Here is an 18210-nt window from a genome sequence, read left to right as displayed (position 1 = left end):
AGTCACTCACCTGAAACATTAACTCTTTTTTGCTCTCTACTGATGCTGCCAGACCTGAGTATTTTCAGCATTTTGTTATTTCATGATCTAGAAAAGTTGCATTTGGAACCATGGAGAAACCTATTAAGGTCCAAAAATTTGAAATTTATTAACTTGATATCACAGTATATAAGAAGATAAAGGTATAATAGTATGCTAGAAATTTATAATGTAAAAATATCCAGTTTGGTATTTATATTCTGGTGCATTTTTTGACAATGATTAATATACTCTAATGCATTCCTTTTATCTAGAGGATGTCATGCAAAGTACTTACTGTGAAATTGAGCTGGATAAACCAAAACGGGATGCCTTTGTTTATGCTATCAAGAACCACTACTGGTACCAGATGTACATTGATGATTTGCCAATTTGGGGTAAGTGACATCTCAGGTTGAGTTTAATGAAGGATGTTCACAGGAAGGCAAGCTGAATTCCATTTGCTTGTTTTCTTTTCCAATTCTTCCCTTCCCATTCTGAACATAGGGGATAGGTCATTCAGCTCTTGAGCCTTTTCCAACATTCATAAGGACATAATGTAAATAGGGGCAGGGTGAGGCCATTCAGGCCTTAGAACCTGCTTCACCATTCAGTACAATAATGGCTGATCTATTTCAACTCCACTGTCCTGCAATCTTCCTATATCCCTTACTTCCCTTAGCATCCAAAAATCTATCGATCTCTGTTGAGTATACTCAAGGCCTGAGTATATGGAGTCCTCTGGAATAGAGAATCCCAAAGATTCATAACCTTTTGGGTGAAGAAATGTCTCCTCTAAATGGCTGGCCCCTTATTCTGAGACTGTGACCCATCATTCTACATTCTGCAGCCAGGGGAATCATCCTCCCAGCATCTGCCCTATGAAGCCCCTTTAGAATTTCATGTTTCAATGAGGGTAATATTTTCAAGAGAATGTAGACCTAGTCTTCTAAATCTATCCTGTAGGACAATCTCCTCATCCCAGGAATCAGAATAGTGAACCACTGTTGCACTCCCTGTATCTTATTGGTCAGGAGTCTAAAACTGCATACAGCACTCCAGATGTGGCCTCACCAAAGCCCTCTACAATTGCAGTAAGACTTCACTCTTTTACTCCAATCCTTTATTAATAAAGACTAATATAACCATTTGTATTCCTAATTGCTTGCCCTTACTTGCATGCTGATATTGCGTTGAGTGAACAAGAACACCCAGACCCGTCTGAATACCAACATTTCCCAGCCTCACCACTTAAAAGTCTTCTGCTTTTCTATTTTTTCTTCCAAAGTGGAGAAGTGTGAAGTTGTTCCATCTGCATGCTCTTGTCCACTCAATTAGCTTGTCCATATCTCTTTGCAGCTTCTTTGTGTCCTCCTCACACCTAATTTCTGTATAGGTCAGATGTTTCTCATGTGTCGGTGCAGGCTCAGTGGGCTGAAGGGCCTCTCCCGCACTGTGTGATTCTGTGAATTTGGATCTTGCTGAAAAAAAGAAACATGTCAAAGTTTTCCATTTTGTACTCATCAGGACACTTCACAAGAATACCATTATAAGGGGAACACTGCAGTTTACACTGAGAAGAATGAGCTGATTGGTTGGACTCTGGTAGAGGCATTGCCAGAGAGAATGCACCAGTGATGGTGACTGACAGTTAACTGTCAAGCATTGTTTGAAATTTAAGCCAGGCAGTATGACCCTGATTGCTGAAGGCATTGCCCTGAGGAATGAGTCAGCGAATGGCTATCACTTATTGTTTATCTGAAACAGGTGCAATGTGTGTACATGTTCTTTCCACTTGCAGAGAACAGGACCCTGTGTATTGATATATGTAGCTTCCAGTGCACACAAACGCGCCACACTGCGAGTCCAACTAACAAGCTGCCTGACAGAAAAGTGCCCACTCTACCTGAGACTACCCTTGGAGGGCAAGGTATCTCAAAAAATTTGAGCAACAGGTGAAGCTAGCAGTTTTACGCTGGCGTCAAGCTAAAAAAACGTTCCGTCCATCTCAAATGAGTAATGTGGTATATGAATTTCAGTGCCGGTGTGGTGATAGATATGTAGGCCGTGTATCCCAAAGGCTGGTGGATCGTATGAAACAGCATGTCCCTTCCAGTGTTCGCAGCGGACAAGGTACAGACCGTACACAACCAGCCCGTGTTTGCAAAACTGAAAACAGCGTTCAACATTTACTCTTTAATCCTTAGTGTGCTAAGAATTACGCTGATAACTAATCAGAGTTCACTTGCCAACTAATCACTCCTTTCTCATACATATAAATTGATGCTTTTCCCTTTATGCTGGTATTCTAGTGAAGTGCCCACATGATGAGTGCAAGTAGAAAAGCTTTAACATGTCTCTTTTTTTTTAGAAATAATTTGGATATATTATACTCAGTAGTACCATCATCTAAATAATTGTAGATTTTAAACAGCTGAGGCCCAAGCCCTGATCCTTGGACACCACAAGTTATAGCCTGCCAAATTGACTCCTCCTCCTGTTTTCCATCTCTCAACTAACCCTCAGTTTATGGTAATATATTACCCCTATCCCATGAGCCCTAATTTTGTGTAAGAACTTCTTGTCTGTTGCCTTATCAGATGCCTTATGTAAATCCAAATACAGCTGCTGATTTTACCTTTGCCTGCCCTACTGGTTACAACCTCAAGAAATTCTAACAGTTTTATCACATGTAATTTCCCTTTCATAAAAGTGTTGACTCTGTCTAATGATATTATGGTTCTCTCAGTGCCCTGTTGCCACAGCTCTTATAGATTATAGCATTTCCCTATTCCTGTTGTCAGTCTTACTAGCCCATAGTTTCCTGTTTTCTCTCTCCCACTCCTTGAATAGCAGCTTGCTTTTGCAACATAAGGACCATTCTAGAATCTAGGGAATCTTTGAAAATTAAAAATCAACGAATCCACCACCTCTGTAGCAATCTATTTTAAAGCTGTAGAGTGCATGCTATCAAGGCTGGGGGGAGATTTGATTGAGTTGTACAAAATTGAGAGGTGCCTGGATAGAGTGGATGGGAAGGACCTATTTTTTTCTTTATTCGTTTGTGAGATATCAGCGTCACTGGCTAGGCCAGCATTTATTGCCCATTCCTAATTGCCCTTGTTCAGAGGGCATTTTAAGAGTCAACCGCATTGCTGTGGGTCTGGAATCGTAAGTAGGCCAGACCAGGTAAGGACGGCAGATTTCCTTTCCTAAAGACGACTCCCCACCAGACCACCATTTGGGTTTTTACAACTCTCGACAATGGTTTCATGGTCATTATCAGACTTTTAATTCCAAATTTTTATTGAATTCAAATTTCGCCATCTCCAGCAGTGGGATTCGAGCCCAGAGCATTACCCTTGGTCTCTGGAATACCAGTCCAGTGACAATACCACTATGCCACTGCCCCCCCCCTTTAGCAGAGAGGTCAGTGACTATGGAGCATAGATTTAAAGTGATTGATAGAAAATTAGAGGCGAGATGAGGAAAATATTTTTAGCCCAAAGTGTGGTGGGGGTCTGGAACTCAGTGCCTGGAAGGGTAGTAGAGGCAGAAATCCCCTCAGCTCATTTAGAAGGTGAATGGATATATACCTCAAGTGCCGTAATCTGCAGAGCTACAGACCAAATGCTGGGAAGGGGGATTAGTCTGGGTGACTCATTTTTCAGCCCATGCAGACAAGATGGGCCAAGTAGTCTCTTTCTGTGCCGTAAACTTTCTATGATTCTAAGTCCTGAGGATTTGTCGACCTTATGTCATGTTTGTTTCTCCAGTGCTGTTTTTCTACTAATATTCCTCATTTTTACTCGACCATTGGTTCGCCACGATTTCTGTAATGTTATTTCTAATTTGAATACAGATGCAAAGTGTTTATTTCATGTGTCTGCCATTTCCTTATTCCCAATTATAATTTCTCCTTTTCCTGTCTCTGAGATCCATGTTTATTTACAAGAATCTCTTGCATATCTATAGCAGCTTTTCTAATCTGTTTTTGAGTCTTGCTAGATTTCTTTTATTTTCTTTTGTGCTTCCTTATCAATTCCTTAGTCATCCTTTGAATTCTAAACTTTTCCTCAGGCTTACTATTGTTTATGGCAATATTACAAGCCGCTTCCTTTAATCTATCATTATCTTTAACTTCTCCAGTGATCAAGAGTAGGATGACTTTTTCCTTGGGGGTTTTTATTCTTTTAGAAAAAGTATATTACAAATTTTTGGGTGATTTCTTAAAATGCTTGCAATTGCTTATCTACCAGCATATCTTTTAATCTAGTTTTCCTAACTGACCTTAGCCAACCCCTCCCTCATAACTGTTGTTTCCTTCATTCAGATTTAAGACCTTAGTTTCAGACTTAACTCTCAAACTCAGTAAAATGCTACCATATTATGATCACTATTCCCTAGAGGCTTGATTGGTATAAGTCCATTGATTAATAATTTCTCTTTGCACAACCCTAGTTCTAAACTAGACTTCTTCAGTTGGTTCCTGGACATACTGATCTAGAAAATGGCCTTGCGTATATTACATGAACTTGTGCTCCACATAATTACTGCAAAATTTAGAAACGTAGAAAATAGGAGCAGGAATAGGTCATTTGGCCCTTTGAACCTGCTCTGCCATTCATTATGATCATAGCTGATCCTCATTTTCAATGCCATACTCCCGCAGTTCACAATGCTTCCATGATTTGTCATCCACAGTTCCATGACTGTTAATACCCTGCCTAACAACAGTTTATCGATCTGTTTTGAAATTTTCAGTTGATCTTCAGCCTCAATAGCTTTTTGGTGGGGAAAGTTGCAGATTTCCACTATCCTCTGTGTGAAGAAGTATTTTCTGACGTGACCCCAGAACGGCCAGGCTCTAATTTTAAAGTTATGCCTCACATTCTGGACTCCCCACCAGAGGAAATAGTTTCTGTCTGCCTACCCTAATAAATCCTTTAAATATTTTAAACATATCAGTTAGATTACCCCTTAATCCTCTTTGCTTGAGGGAAGAATACAAACCTAGTCTATGCAACCTAAGACGACCATAAGATGTAGGAGCAGAAGTAGGCCATTTGGCCCATCGAGTCTGCTCCACCATTCAGCGAGGTCATGGCTGATCTGATGATTCTCAACTGCACTTTCCTGCCTTTACCTCATATCCCTTGATTCCCTTACTGATTAAAAATCTGTCTATCTCAGCCTTGACTATACTTAACGACCCAGCCTCTACAGCCCCCTGCAGTAAAGAATTCCACAGATTCACTACCCTCAGAGAAAAAATTCCTCCTCACCCATCTTAAATGGGTGACCCTTTACTCTGAGATTATGCCCTCTGGTCCTAGACTCTCTCACAAGAGGGAACAACCTCTCAGCACCTACACTGTCAAACCCCCTAAGAATCTTAATGTTTCAATAAGGCCACCTCTCATTCTTCTAAACTCCAATGAGTACAGGCCAATCTACTTAACCTTTCCTTATTAGAAAATCTCTCCATACCCGGCATCAACCTAGTGAATCTCTGGACTGCCTCCAATGCCACTGTATCTTCCCCTAGATAAGGAGACTAAAACTGTTCACAGTATTCTAGGTGTGGCCTAACTGATGCCTTGTTTTGTTTTAGCAAGACTTCCCAATTTTTATACTCCATTCCCTTTGAAATAAAGTCCAACGTTCTATTTGCCTTCCCTATTACCTGCTGAACTTTTTGTGATTCATGCTTGAGGACCCCCAAATCCCTCTGTGCTGCAGCTTTCTGCAGTCTTTCTTCATTTAAATAATATTCAGCTCCTCTATTCTTCTGCCAAAGTGCATAACCTCACATTTTCCCACATTATATTCATCTGCCAAGTTTTTACCCACTCACTTAGCCTGTCTATATCCATCTGCAGACTCTGTCATCCTCACCACTTGCCTTCCCACCTATTTTTGTGTCATCCACAAACTTGACGATAGTACATTCACTTCCCTCATCCAAGTCATTAATATATATTGTAAATAATTGAGGCCCCAGCACTGATCCCTGTGGCACTCCACTAGTTATAGGATACCATCCTCAAAATGTGCCCTTTATCCCAACACACTGCCTTCTATTAGCCAACCCTTTATCCATGCTAATATACTACCCCCAACACCATGTGCTCTTATCTTATTAAGTAGCCTTATGTGCGGTACCTTATCAAAACGTCCTTTGGGAATACAAATATATTACACCTACTGGTTCCCCTATATCTATCCTGCTTGTTAACCTTCTCAAAGAATTCTAATAAGTTTGTCAGGCATGATTGCCTTGCTGATTCTGCTTGATTATATTATGCATTTCTAAAAGCTCTGCTATTACGTCCTTTATAATAGACTCTAACATTTTCCCAATGACGGGCGTTAAGCTAACTGGCTTATGGTTACTTGTTCTTTTGTCTCCCTCCCTTTTTGAAGGAGGGTGTTACATTGGAAGTTTTCCAGTCCTCTGGGACTTTTCCAGAATCTAAGGATTCTTGGAAGATTACTAACAGTGTATCCACCACCTTTGTAGCTACTTGCTTTAATATCCTAGGATGCAACCCATCGGGCCCAGGGGACTTATTGGCCTTTAGCCCAATTAGTTTCCCTAGTACGTTTTCTCTAGTGACAGTTACTGTAATTATTTCTTTCCCCACCCTCTCTTTTGCCCCTTGATTATTTAGTATTTTTGGAATGCTATTAGTATCTTTTACCGTGAAGACTCATGCAAAGTATTTATTCAACTCCTCTGCCATTTCCTGGTTCCCCATTATTATTCCCCAGCCTCATTCTCTATGTTCACTTTTGGCCTCTCTCTTCCTTTTTGTATATTTAAAGAAGCTCTTACTTTCTGTTTTTATATTACTTGCTAATTTACCCTCAGAATTTATTTTCTCCCTCTCCACTCCAGCCAACTCTGCCTTCATTCCTTTGTAATTACCACTATTTAAGTTTAGCACAATTGTTTCTGACCCAAGTTTCTCACTTTCAAACTAAACGCTAAATTCTACCATGTTATGGTCACTGTTTGTTAGCGGTCCTTTTACTCTGAGATCATTTATTAAACCTGCCTCATTACATATCACCAGATCCAGATTAGCCTAATTCTGGTTGGGTCCACAACATATTGTTCTAGGAAGCTGCCTATGAATTCTGCTCATGGCTACCTCTGCCTATTATATTTCCCAATCCCAAAGAATGAAGTCACCCATGATTAATGCGTACTCTCTCTTTTACATGCCCTCATTATCTCCTGATCTATTCTCTGCCCTACAGTTAGGGGACCTATAGACTACTCCTGCCAGTGTCATCTTCTACTTGTTATTTCTCACCTCCACCCATGTGGATTCTACATTCTCCGAACATAGATCATTTCTTGCTATCATACTGATTCCACCTCGTACTAACAAAGCTACCCCACCACCCTTTCCCTCCTGTCTGTCCTTTTGAAAAGTCACACACCCCTGAATATTTGGTTCCCAGCTTTGATCTCCTTGTAACCATGTCTCCGTAATGGCGATAAGATCATACCCATTAACCTCTATTTGTGCTGTTAATTTGTTTATTTTGTTCCGAATACTATGTGCATTTAAGTAAAGAGCCATTCATTTTGTCTTTTTCCCATTTTTCCCTTTTGACCCTATTTGCTGCTTTTTTTTATGTTTGTACACTCTATCCCTTCCTGTCACACTTTGGGTATCTTTACCTAAATAGCTGCCCTGTAATGTTGTCATATCCTTTTGCCTTGTAAGCCTACATATCCCCTCTCCAGGACCACCCTCTATTTAGTTTAAAGCTCTCTTTATAGCCCTAGTTATTTGATTTGCCAGGACACTGCTCCTACCATGGTTCAAGTGAAGCCTGCCCCCTCTGCTCCCTTCTACCCCAGTACTGGTGACAGCCCCCATTAATTGAAACCCATTCCTCCCACATCAATCTTTGAGCTACGCATGTAACTCCTTGACTTTATTTACCCTATGCCAGTTTGCCCGTGGCTCGGGTAGTAACCCCAAGATTATTACCTTGGAAGTTCTGCTTTTTATTTTAGCTCCAAACTGTTCGAATTCTTTCAGCAGTACCTCCTTTCTAGTCCTATCAATGTCATTGGTACCAACTTGGATGATGACAGCTGCATCCCTGCCCTCCCACTCGGCAAGTTTTTCTCCAGCCCTGAGGAGATGTTCTTAACCCTGACACTGAGCAGGCAACACAGCCTTCGGGACTCGTGCTCACAGCTGCAGAGAACAGTATCTATCCCCCTAATTATACAGTCCCCCACTACTACTACTATCCTATTTCCTTCCCCCACTTGAATAGCTCCCTGTACCACGGTGCTGTGGTCAGTTCACTCATTCTCCCAGCAGTCCCTGCTCTTGTCCACACAGCTTGCAAGAACCTCATAACTGTTGACATTTGCAGGGGCAAGGCTCCTCGAAGGCTTGCCCCTGGGTCCCCAAACCTGCCTCACTGCAGCCACACCCTCCTGTCCCTGATCACAGACCACATTTGAATGACCTAATCTGAAGGGTGTGACCGCCTCCTGGAGCAAAGTGCCCAGGTAACTTTCCCCTCCCTGATGTGGCGCAATGTCTGCAGCTCGGACTCCAGCTCCTCAACTCGGATCCGAGGTTCCTCGAGCTACAAACACTTACTGCAGATGTGTTCGCTCTGGATCACCTTGGTAATCCAGCTCTCTCAAGCTGCAGCAGCAACACATCACCCTTCCTGCCATCACTATTGTATTTTATTTAATTTATTAATTACTCTAGCATCACTGCTCTTAACACTTGAAGAATCCCCCGCTCTTTACGCTTTATTGTAATTTTTTTTTACACCAGTATCAATCTTATACTTAAGCTGTTAACTACAGTTACCTGTGCTCATAATTTAATGCTTTTAGCCCCATATCATTCTGGGGAACCTGCACTTCACCTGCTAATTCCATTAGTTTTTAAGATTGTCTTGCACCGGTCTGCTAGCTTTCTGATTACTGTAATTACACCCTTAAATCTCTCTGCTGCTTCACAGTTCCTAATTTCTTGCCTTTTAGAAAATGTACTGCTCTAATTTTCTTAGGCTCAAAGTGGATGGTGTCTCATTTCCCACATTGAATTCCATCTGCTGAATTTTGCCCACTCACTTAGTCTGTCAATGTCCATTTGCAATTTTTTTCTCCCATCTACATTATTTTCTGTACCACCCAACTTTGTCTCAGACTTGCTTTGTTATCGGGTTCACCAGATGCTAGTGCCCTCTGGTAACTTGTGGCAAATGTCTTCATGATTATTCACCATTGAACCTGGACAATGAGTCTGGGTCACTGTTAATCCCCATCCATAACTGACCTCACACATGTGCTTCCAAGTAGTGGTCACTGACCATAGATCAGGAACCAAAGCATTGTTGGGTCTTTTCTTGGTTCCTTTGCCTAGGGGTCTGAGTTAATTATTGCAGCTATTGAGCTGATCTGACTGAGCAGAGCAAATGCAGCACAGAGCAGTAATTTTTAAGCTATTTCTTCTTAAATTATGTTGAAGCGTTGTGCTTGGGATGCTTTGTTTTGGCCTGATGCTTCCAATGAAGCAATTTAATGTCAGACAACAGGAGAGTTTGGGGTTTGTGGTTGCGGGGGAGTTGTAGAAGTGTAGGAAGTTAGAGGAGAGAAAGGACAGGGTCATGAAGCAATTTCTAAACACAGATAAAAAATTATAAACTATGGCCATTGTTGAACTAGGAGCCAAAGTAGGTCAGCAAGGCCAGGTGATCGGTAAGCTGGAGTTGGTGTGGATAGGAAAAGGGCTGCAGAGTTTTGGTTGAGCTGAAGGGTCGAGGATGGGGCACTAACTGGGAGACTGTTGGAATGGATGAGTATGAGGGTGACAAAGCCATGGATGAGGATTTCAGAAGCAAATGAGTAAAGGTAGGGGTGGAGTCAGGCCATGCTATGGAGGGCAAGTAGATCATCTTTGTGCTGGTGAGCATTAAGAGTCAGAGCTCAGCTTGGGGTTGAATGGGACACCAAAGTTGTGAACAGCTTGGTTGAGCATGGACAATAGCCAAGGTGGAGGATGCATTTGATGGCTTGGATCCAGAATTTGTGATGGGGCTGAAGGCTTCAGCCTTCCCAGTGTTTAACTGGAGAAAACGGTGGCTCATCCATGACTGGATATCTGAGAAGCAGTCTGACAACACAGGCAGTAGAGTTGAAAGTGATGATGGAGAGGTTTACTGTCAGTATGCATGGAACCTGACTCCATGTATTCAGATGATGCCACCATGGGATAATAGATGAGGAAAAGAAGGGTGCCAAGGTAACTTGTACTTGGGGTGTGAGGATGAGCCATTGCTACATTTGAAACTGAGCAAGGGCCATCCCATTGAGTAGGACAACACAGGAAAGACATTCGAGGAGAATGGTGTGGTCAACAGTGTCAACGGCTGCAGAAAGATCAAAGAGGGCTAATTCACCACAGTCACAGAGGATGCTATTTGTGTCTTATTTAGGCCATTTCAGTGCTGTGGCAGGAGCAGAAATCTCCTTGGCAGAATTCAAACACTTAGGCACGGGTAAGATGTTCACAGCTGAGGACTTGAAGATTTGCCAATAGAGAAGCTGTGTACTGACAGGGGCAGACTTGCATGTTTGGCTTTTTTTTTGTGCTATGGCTAGCCAGCAGTGGGGGATGGAAATGAGAAGCAAAGTACCACAAAAAGCAGAAAGCGTGTTAACTCTCTCCACCCACACACTCGACACAAGTCTCGCTGCACTCCCTCTATAGCAAGTACATCCTTCCTCAGATAAGGAGACCAAAATGGCACACAATATTCACAGAATCTCTGTGCAGAAGAGGCCCTTCGGCCTATCGAGTCTGCACTGACACATGAGAAACAACGGACCTACCTACCTAATCCCATTTACCACCACTTGGCCCATAGCCTTGAATGTTATTCCAAGTGTGGTCTCACCAAAGCCCTGTAGAATTGCAGCAAGACATTCCTGCTCCTGTACACGAATCCTTTCATTATGAAGGCCAATAGACTGTTTGCCTTCTTTACTGCCTGCTGCACCTGCATGCTTACCTTCAGCGACTGGTGTACAAGGACACCCAGATCTCGTTGCACATTCCCCTCTCTCAATTTATAGCCATTCAGATAATCTGCCTTCCTGGTTTTGCTACCAAAATGGATAACACCACATTTATCCACATTATATTGCACCTGCCATGCACTTGCTCAGCTTGTCCAAATCACCCAGAAGCATTTCTGCATCCTCCTCACAGCTCACCCTCCTACCCAGCTTTGTGTCATCTGCAAATTTGGAGATATTACACTTAGCTCCCTCATCTAAATCGTTAATATATTTTGTGAATAATTGGGGTCCCAGCACCGATCCCTGCGGTACCCCATTAGTCATTGCCTGCCATTTGGAAAAAGACCCGTTTATTCCTACTCTGTTTCCTGTCTGCCAACCAGTTTTCTATCCATCTCAATGCACTACCCCCAATCCCATGCGTTTTAATTTTACACACTAACCTCTTATGTGGGACTTTGTCGAAAGCCTTCTGAAAATCCAAATAAACCACATCCACTGGCTGCTCCTCATCAATTCTACTAGTTACATCCTCAAAAAATTCTAGTAGATTTGTCAAGCATGATTTCTCTTTCGTAAATCCATGCTGACTCTGTCTGATTCTGCCACTGTTTTCCAAGTGCTCAGCTATTAAATCTTTCATAATGGGCTCTAGAATTTTCCCCACTACTGACGTCAGGCTGACTGGTCTATAATTCCTTGTTTTCTCTCTACCTCCCTTTTTAAATTAGCTACCTTCCAATCTGTAGGAACTGTTCCAGAGTCTATAGAATCTCAGAAGATGACCACCAGTGCATCCACTATTTCTAGGGCCTTCCTTAAGTACTCTTAGAGATGTAAATTATCAGGCCTGGGGATTTATCGGCCTTCAATCCCATCAATTTATCCAACACCATTTCCCTACGAATACTGACTTCTTTCAGTTCCTTCCTCTCACCAAACCCTGTGTTTCCCAACATTTCTGGTATGTTATTTGTGTCCTCCTTTGTGGAGACAGAACCAAAGTATGTATTTAGTTGGTCACCCGTTTCTTTGTTCCCCATTATAAATTCCCCTGTTTCAGACTGTAAGATACTACTTAAGTTTTGCTGCTGCCACAAGCTTTGTGTAACTAACATCTTTCAAACCAAACCATGCCGTAAAGTGTCTTAGAGATATCTGAGATCAGGGCATTGGTACCAGCTGGATCTGATCATCACCAGCATCTCTGAGCAGTACTCTCAATACAGGCAACTACCACAGCGCTGACTGTGATACAGATCAGTCCCTGGTATGCACTGGGGTGAAGATGCAACATTTGAAGTTTTTCATTCAGAGCAGAAATGCCACCCTCGGATCAATGTCGGCCACACTGTCTGCCCAGATAATAATCAACAACTCCTTGCCTTGGCTGAACAAGCATACTCTGACATCCCCACAGAGAACGCAGAAGCAAAATGGAACATACTTCGAGACACCATCTACTATACCGCACTCTGAACATATCGGAAGCTAGAGCAGAAAAGGGCCGTGTATGAAGGGATCAAAAAGGCAACAGGTCCATCAGTAAAAAATACAGCTCCATTGAAAACAAAGGCAGGGGAGGTCGTCACCAACTGCAATAAACAGTTGGAGAGATGGGTGGAACATTACCTTGAATTGTACTCTAAGGAGAACACTGTCACCGAGGAAACGCTAGACACTGTAGAAAGCCAGAACTAAATATCGTGCTCACAGTCGAGGAGCTTAGCAAAGTCATTGGCAAAGCTTCAGGTGCTGATGCTATACTGCCTGAACTCATTAAGCACGGGAACCCGGCACTCCTGCAGGATCTGCACAATCTTATCTGTCTCTGCTGGAGAGGGTAGTGTCCCAGGATATGCATGATGCAAAGGTTGGTAGACTTGCAGTTTGATGTTCTCAGGTTGCTGTTCCATACTGCCTTACTCAGCTTACATATAACAACTGTAGCTTTTGTGATGTGTGTGTTGATTTCAGCACCAAGTGACAGATTGTTGATGATTGTGGAGCCTAGATATGTGAAGCTAGCTATCCACAGCCTCCAGTGTCACATTGTCAATGTCAATAGATTGCAATTTAGCAACACCTTGGACAATAATCGACAGTGATTGCAACAACTATTGACGTGGTTGCATGCTGAGCATCATAGAAAAAGTATTTGCTTTGTTGCCTTTGTCAGACTGCAGATCCTGGCTGAATGCATCTACCCTGAATCCCAGTGTGGTTTCCAAAATGGAAGATCTACAATTGGCATGATCTCAGTCCGGTAGCTGCAAGAGAAGTGCCGTGAACAAAGGAGTCCACAAGGAATTTGACAATGTGAGCAGGGACAGGCTATTTAACCTGCTGGTGGAAACTGGCTGCCCACCACAGCTGCTCAATGTGATCTCTTTCCATAGCAACATGATGCGTAAAGTCAGCTATGATGGGCAACATTAGAACCCTTTGAGATCTGCAGTGGGGTCAAGCAAGGTTGTGCTCTGGCACTGACACTCTTTGACATATTCTTCTCTTTGCTGCTGTTATCAGGCCATCTACAGAGGCAGTCTACTTGCATACCAGAACTGATGGAAAGCTGTTCAGTCTTGCTTGCATGAGATCTAAGGCAAGGGTGTGCCAAGTCCTCCTCAGAGAGTTGCTCTATACTGACTATGATGCAATAACATTTCATATTGAGGAACGCCTTCAGCAGCAAATGGGCAGACACTCTCATGCCTGTAAAAAGTTTGATTTGACTATCAGGAAAGCGAATATTATTGCCCAGGGTGTTGCTATATTGCCATCCATTGACATTGACAATGTGACGCTGGAAGTTGTTGATAACTTCACATATCTAGGCTCCACAATCACTAGCAATCTGTCATTTGATGCTGAAATCAACTCACACATCACAAAAGCTACAGTTGTTGTACGTAAGCTGAGTAAAAGAGTGTGGAGCAGCAACCTGACTGAGAACATCGAACTGTGGGTCTACCAAGCCTGTATCCCTAGTGCATTCCTCTACTGTGTGTGACCTGGATAACATATGCAAGGCAGGAGAAAAGGCTGAACTGTTTCCACCTTTGTTGTCCCAGACGTATCTTTGGCAGCTCCTGACTGGATAGGTCACAAGCTCAGAGGCCATGGAATGTGCTAATTCCATCAAATACACTCATTGCTAAGTCAATGACATCTGCGGTGACTTGGCCACATTCATTGGATGGATGACAGCCATATACCCAAAGACCTGTACGGTGAATTAGCCGCTGGGTCAAAACCACCTAGGGGTTCATACTTTTTCTAGATTGACACCTGCAAGTGAGATATGAAGATGGCGGACATTGACGCTGACAACTGGGTGACAGTTGCTGATGACCGTGACCTTTGGAGGCTGATTGTTTGGAAGGACATTGGAAAAGGCAAGAAGAAACAAAAACCTCAGGTGGTCGAGAAGAGAGCCCAGAGAAAACGCAGGTCAGGGAATCGTGCACTTTCTCAGCCCACTGTCTTCCTCCACAGCAAATACAGCAGACTGCCGTGCCAGCTTGGGGCTCCTGAACCACACCAGGCAATACATAACAATGTCGACCACCACGACATAAACCATTGCCTTAAGAGATTGAAGGCTGGCACCAGAGAATGTTCATAGATTTGGGAGGTGACTGCGCATTCGAGGATTTTATAGATGGGATAGTAGCTTGCAAAAGCAAGAAGATTGAGAAGGAGGTGTGATGTCAGTGGTTTTGAAAGGGAGGGGATCGGCATTACTTTTAAGTTGTGTGATTGTACAGCAATGTGAAAGTTCCTGTGCAGGCGTTTTAAAGTATTGCATACTCCAGAGTTTCTGTTAATTTTTTTTGGAGAGGGCAGTACCTGAGCAGCTGGAACCATCTACAATGTCAACTGGCATGGGGCTAAGAAGGAAGGTGTGTAATCAGCAGTGAGTGGGAATCAGGTTAAAGGATCAGCAAGTGGATCTCATGCAACGTGAGCTGGGAGAGAAACTAGAAAAAAGCACGGTTAGAGCAAGGGGAAATCTTGCTTTTGTGGACATGGGAAAATAATAGAAGTAACAAGACAGAAGCAGGCCATTGGATCCAGCCAGCCTGTGTGGCCGTTTACCTTATGAGCAAATAGTCAGAATCTCTTTAACTCTGCTTTTTACTATATCCCATCGACTGCTTTCTTTTCACTCATCTATTCAATCTAACCTTGAATGTTGGCACTGTTTCTGCATCAAACACTGGCCCTGAAAGCAGATTCCACAGCCTCACATAAAGAAATTTCTCTTGCCTTCTGTTCGAAATCACTTCTGTTTAATCTTGTATCTCTAACCCCTTGTTCTCGATCCCTCAATTACTAGAAAAAGTCTCCTTTTATCAAACTGTCCCATCCTTGCATAATTTTAACCACTCCCATAACATCACCCCCATATTCTACATTATTCTAATAAAGAAATACCTAGTTTTTCCAGCCTGTCTTTGTATTTTCTCATACAAGGCAGCTTCTTAGTGAATCTACATTGCATTCTCTAAAGTCTCAATATCTTTCCTTATAGTGGAGCCAGTACTGTTCACAGTACTGAGTGAGGTCACTAATAGCTCTTGGGTTTTGTATCCCATACCTCTAGTGATTAAAACCTACAATTTCATTATCTTTTCTTTAAAGACACTACGTCAAATTTATTTAATGTCCTTTGAATCTGCACCCAAAGAATTTATCTGCTTTTCTACAGCACCGAGCTTACTTACATTCAGGCTTTTTTAACCAAATGTGTTCCATTGCAATTAATGGTATTGTAATTTGTCCCTCATGTTTCAGATCATTCCTCTATCTTGCCAATATCCTATTGCAGTTTCCTTTGATTTGTTAAAAAAAAACTATTGATCCTCTTTTGGTATCAAAAGCAATTGTTGACTTCACCCTCCAAGCCTGTATCCAATCATTGATATACACAGTGAACAGAAGTGGCCCCAGAGTGGAACATTGAGGGGTGGCGTGACTCACCTGAACTATTCGGAAAATCTGTCTCTAATGCCTACAGTTTCTCTTTTCTCTCGAATTTTTAATTATTTGCTATTGTCTTGATAAATTCCATATCCCGAAAATTACTCCAGTAATCTCCCCTGTGGTACCGTGTCAAAGGCTTTCCTAAAGTCCAGGTGTGCTACATCCACGGCATTTACCCAATTTATCATGTCTGTCACCTGGAATTTTTGAGGATTGTGAAGCACGGTCTTTTCCCTCGAATTCATGCTAGCTGTTTCTAGCTATTTTATCTTTAGTTGAATACATGGTAATTTATTAAAGTGGGTGGTGGGATGTGGCACGGGGGGTGAGATCAAGTGATAGTCGGCTCAGTAACAGTGGCAAAGACGTCTGTGTTGGGCCTGTGGTGATGTTGCAGTTGTGTGGTAATTTCACTTGCTGCCTCCTGATGTGTGATAAGGTGTAAAAATCTCATGCTCATACCTACATCTCATCTCATCTCAACATTTCAGCATTTCAAATGCTATGTTTTGAGTAAGCAAGTGTGACAGCCATTTTGCACACAATAGAAAAAGTGATATAACGAGTGCTCAATTAATTGCTTTATATTGTTTGTCAGCTTTATCTTTAATTGATTAAGAAATATGTTGTCGCAGATGTACAATGAGTTATTGATAACATTTGAGTACAGAAGTAGCCATGTATAGGTGTATACGACCTGCACCATTCTTCCAGAATCTATTGTTAAAGTGCTAACTTGATGTAATCAGTTTGGCTTATGTGGCTATTCTTCATGTGTGTGCGCAGACAAGACAGTCTTGACAAGCTTTAACAGCATGAAGGGCATCACAGTTAAGTCCGACCTCATCTTCACTTGTCATCCATTTGTAATTTGATTATTTTCTATCCCTCGCCCATAGGAACAAGAGTCAGGTCTGGCAGTCCAACTGCTGCTGCCACTTAAGTCAGCTAATACAATGCAGGCAGTGCCTGAACCCTGGATTTCCTGGTCTGGGTGCCTTACTGCTGTACTGGGTAGTACACTCATTTTAAAAAGTGCATTGTTTCTTTCAAGAAAACCACTGTTAGATGTTCAAGAAGTTCTACATCTTCCAGAGAAAAAAGGACTTGCTTTTAAACGACATGATACATTGTTTTTCTTGTTATGTGCAGGGATCGTAGGGGAAGCAGATGAAAATGGAGAGGACCATTTTCTCTGGACCTACAAAAAACTCGAGATAGGCTACAATGGCAATCGAATCGTGGATGTAAACTTGACTAGTGAGGGAAAGGTCAAGTTGGTGCCAAATACAAAAATTGCAATGTCATATTCTGTAAGTATAGCCTGTCAAAAGAAAATTCTTTTTACGTTTAAAGTTGGAAAATGTTGCCAAATACAACAGATCCAAAAAGCAAGTTAATATTTTGGGTAGAAATTCTTTGTTAGATCTGAACATCAACCTATGATTTCTTTCTTTGTTGACTATGCATTGCCAGAATGCAGTTTCTTTTTAACTGTAAGAATTTTCAGAGTTGAAGTTCAGTATCAAGCCTACAAATAAAACATTTTATTTTACAGTTTATAATTTTCACCTGATGTAGATTGTAGGTTAGTGTTCTAGCACAGAAACAGGTTGTTTAACCACCGAAGACTGTGCCAGTATTTTCCTCTGCATGTGCTCCCATCCCATTTTCTTGCTGTCCCCCCAGTTCTTTTAATGTTTCTCTTTTTGAAATCAATATCTAAATCTCTTTTAAACTTCATGGATTTTGATTCAATAATGGTCATGTCAAAGAATTTGTCAGGACCCTTTGAGTAAAACCTTTTTCTAACTTCTAATTCTTTTCCAAATTATCTTAAAAATCAGGATATCTGTAATTTTTTTCTTTTTTTATGCTTCTTTATTGGGACCTGGTATGTCACTGGCAAGGCCAGCATTTGTTACCCATCCCTAATTATCCTTGAACTGAGTGGCTTGCTCGACCATTTCAGAGGCCAGTTAAGAGTCAATCACATTGCTGTGGGCCTGGAGTCACAAATAGGCCAGACTGGGCAAGGATGGCAGATTTTCTTCCCTGAAGGACATTAATGAACCGGATGGGTATTTTTTTTTTACAACAGTCGATAGTTTTGGCTAAACACT

At 42.0% G+C, this 18210-nt stretch overlaps 1 protein-coding gene across 1 annotated transcript in view; it reads left to right on the top strand.

Annotated features, from left to right (window-relative positions):
* Window positions 1-18210, top strand: part of tm9sf3 (transmembrane 9 superfamily member 3) — a 130580-nt gene that overhangs the window by 42113 nt on the left and 70257 nt on the right. Inside the window, exons 3-4 of the mRNA XM_041176409.1 lie at window positions 294-416; window positions 17240-17400. Of these exons, the coding sequence (XP_041032343.1) occupies window positions 294-416; window positions 17240-17400 (284 nt within the window). The remainder of the gene's footprint in view (window positions 1-293; window positions 417-17239; window positions 17401-18210) is intronic.

This window comes from Carcharodon carcharias, chromosome 28 (genome assembly GCF_017639515.1).
Source record: "Carcharodon carcharias isolate sCarCar2 chromosome 28, sCarCar2.pri, whole genome shotgun sequence".
Classification (NCBI taxonomy): Eukaryota; Metazoa; Chordata; class Chondrichthyes; order Lamniformes; family Lamnidae; genus Carcharodon; species Carcharodon carcharias.
This window is presented reverse-complemented; position numbering and strand designations above follow the sequence as displayed.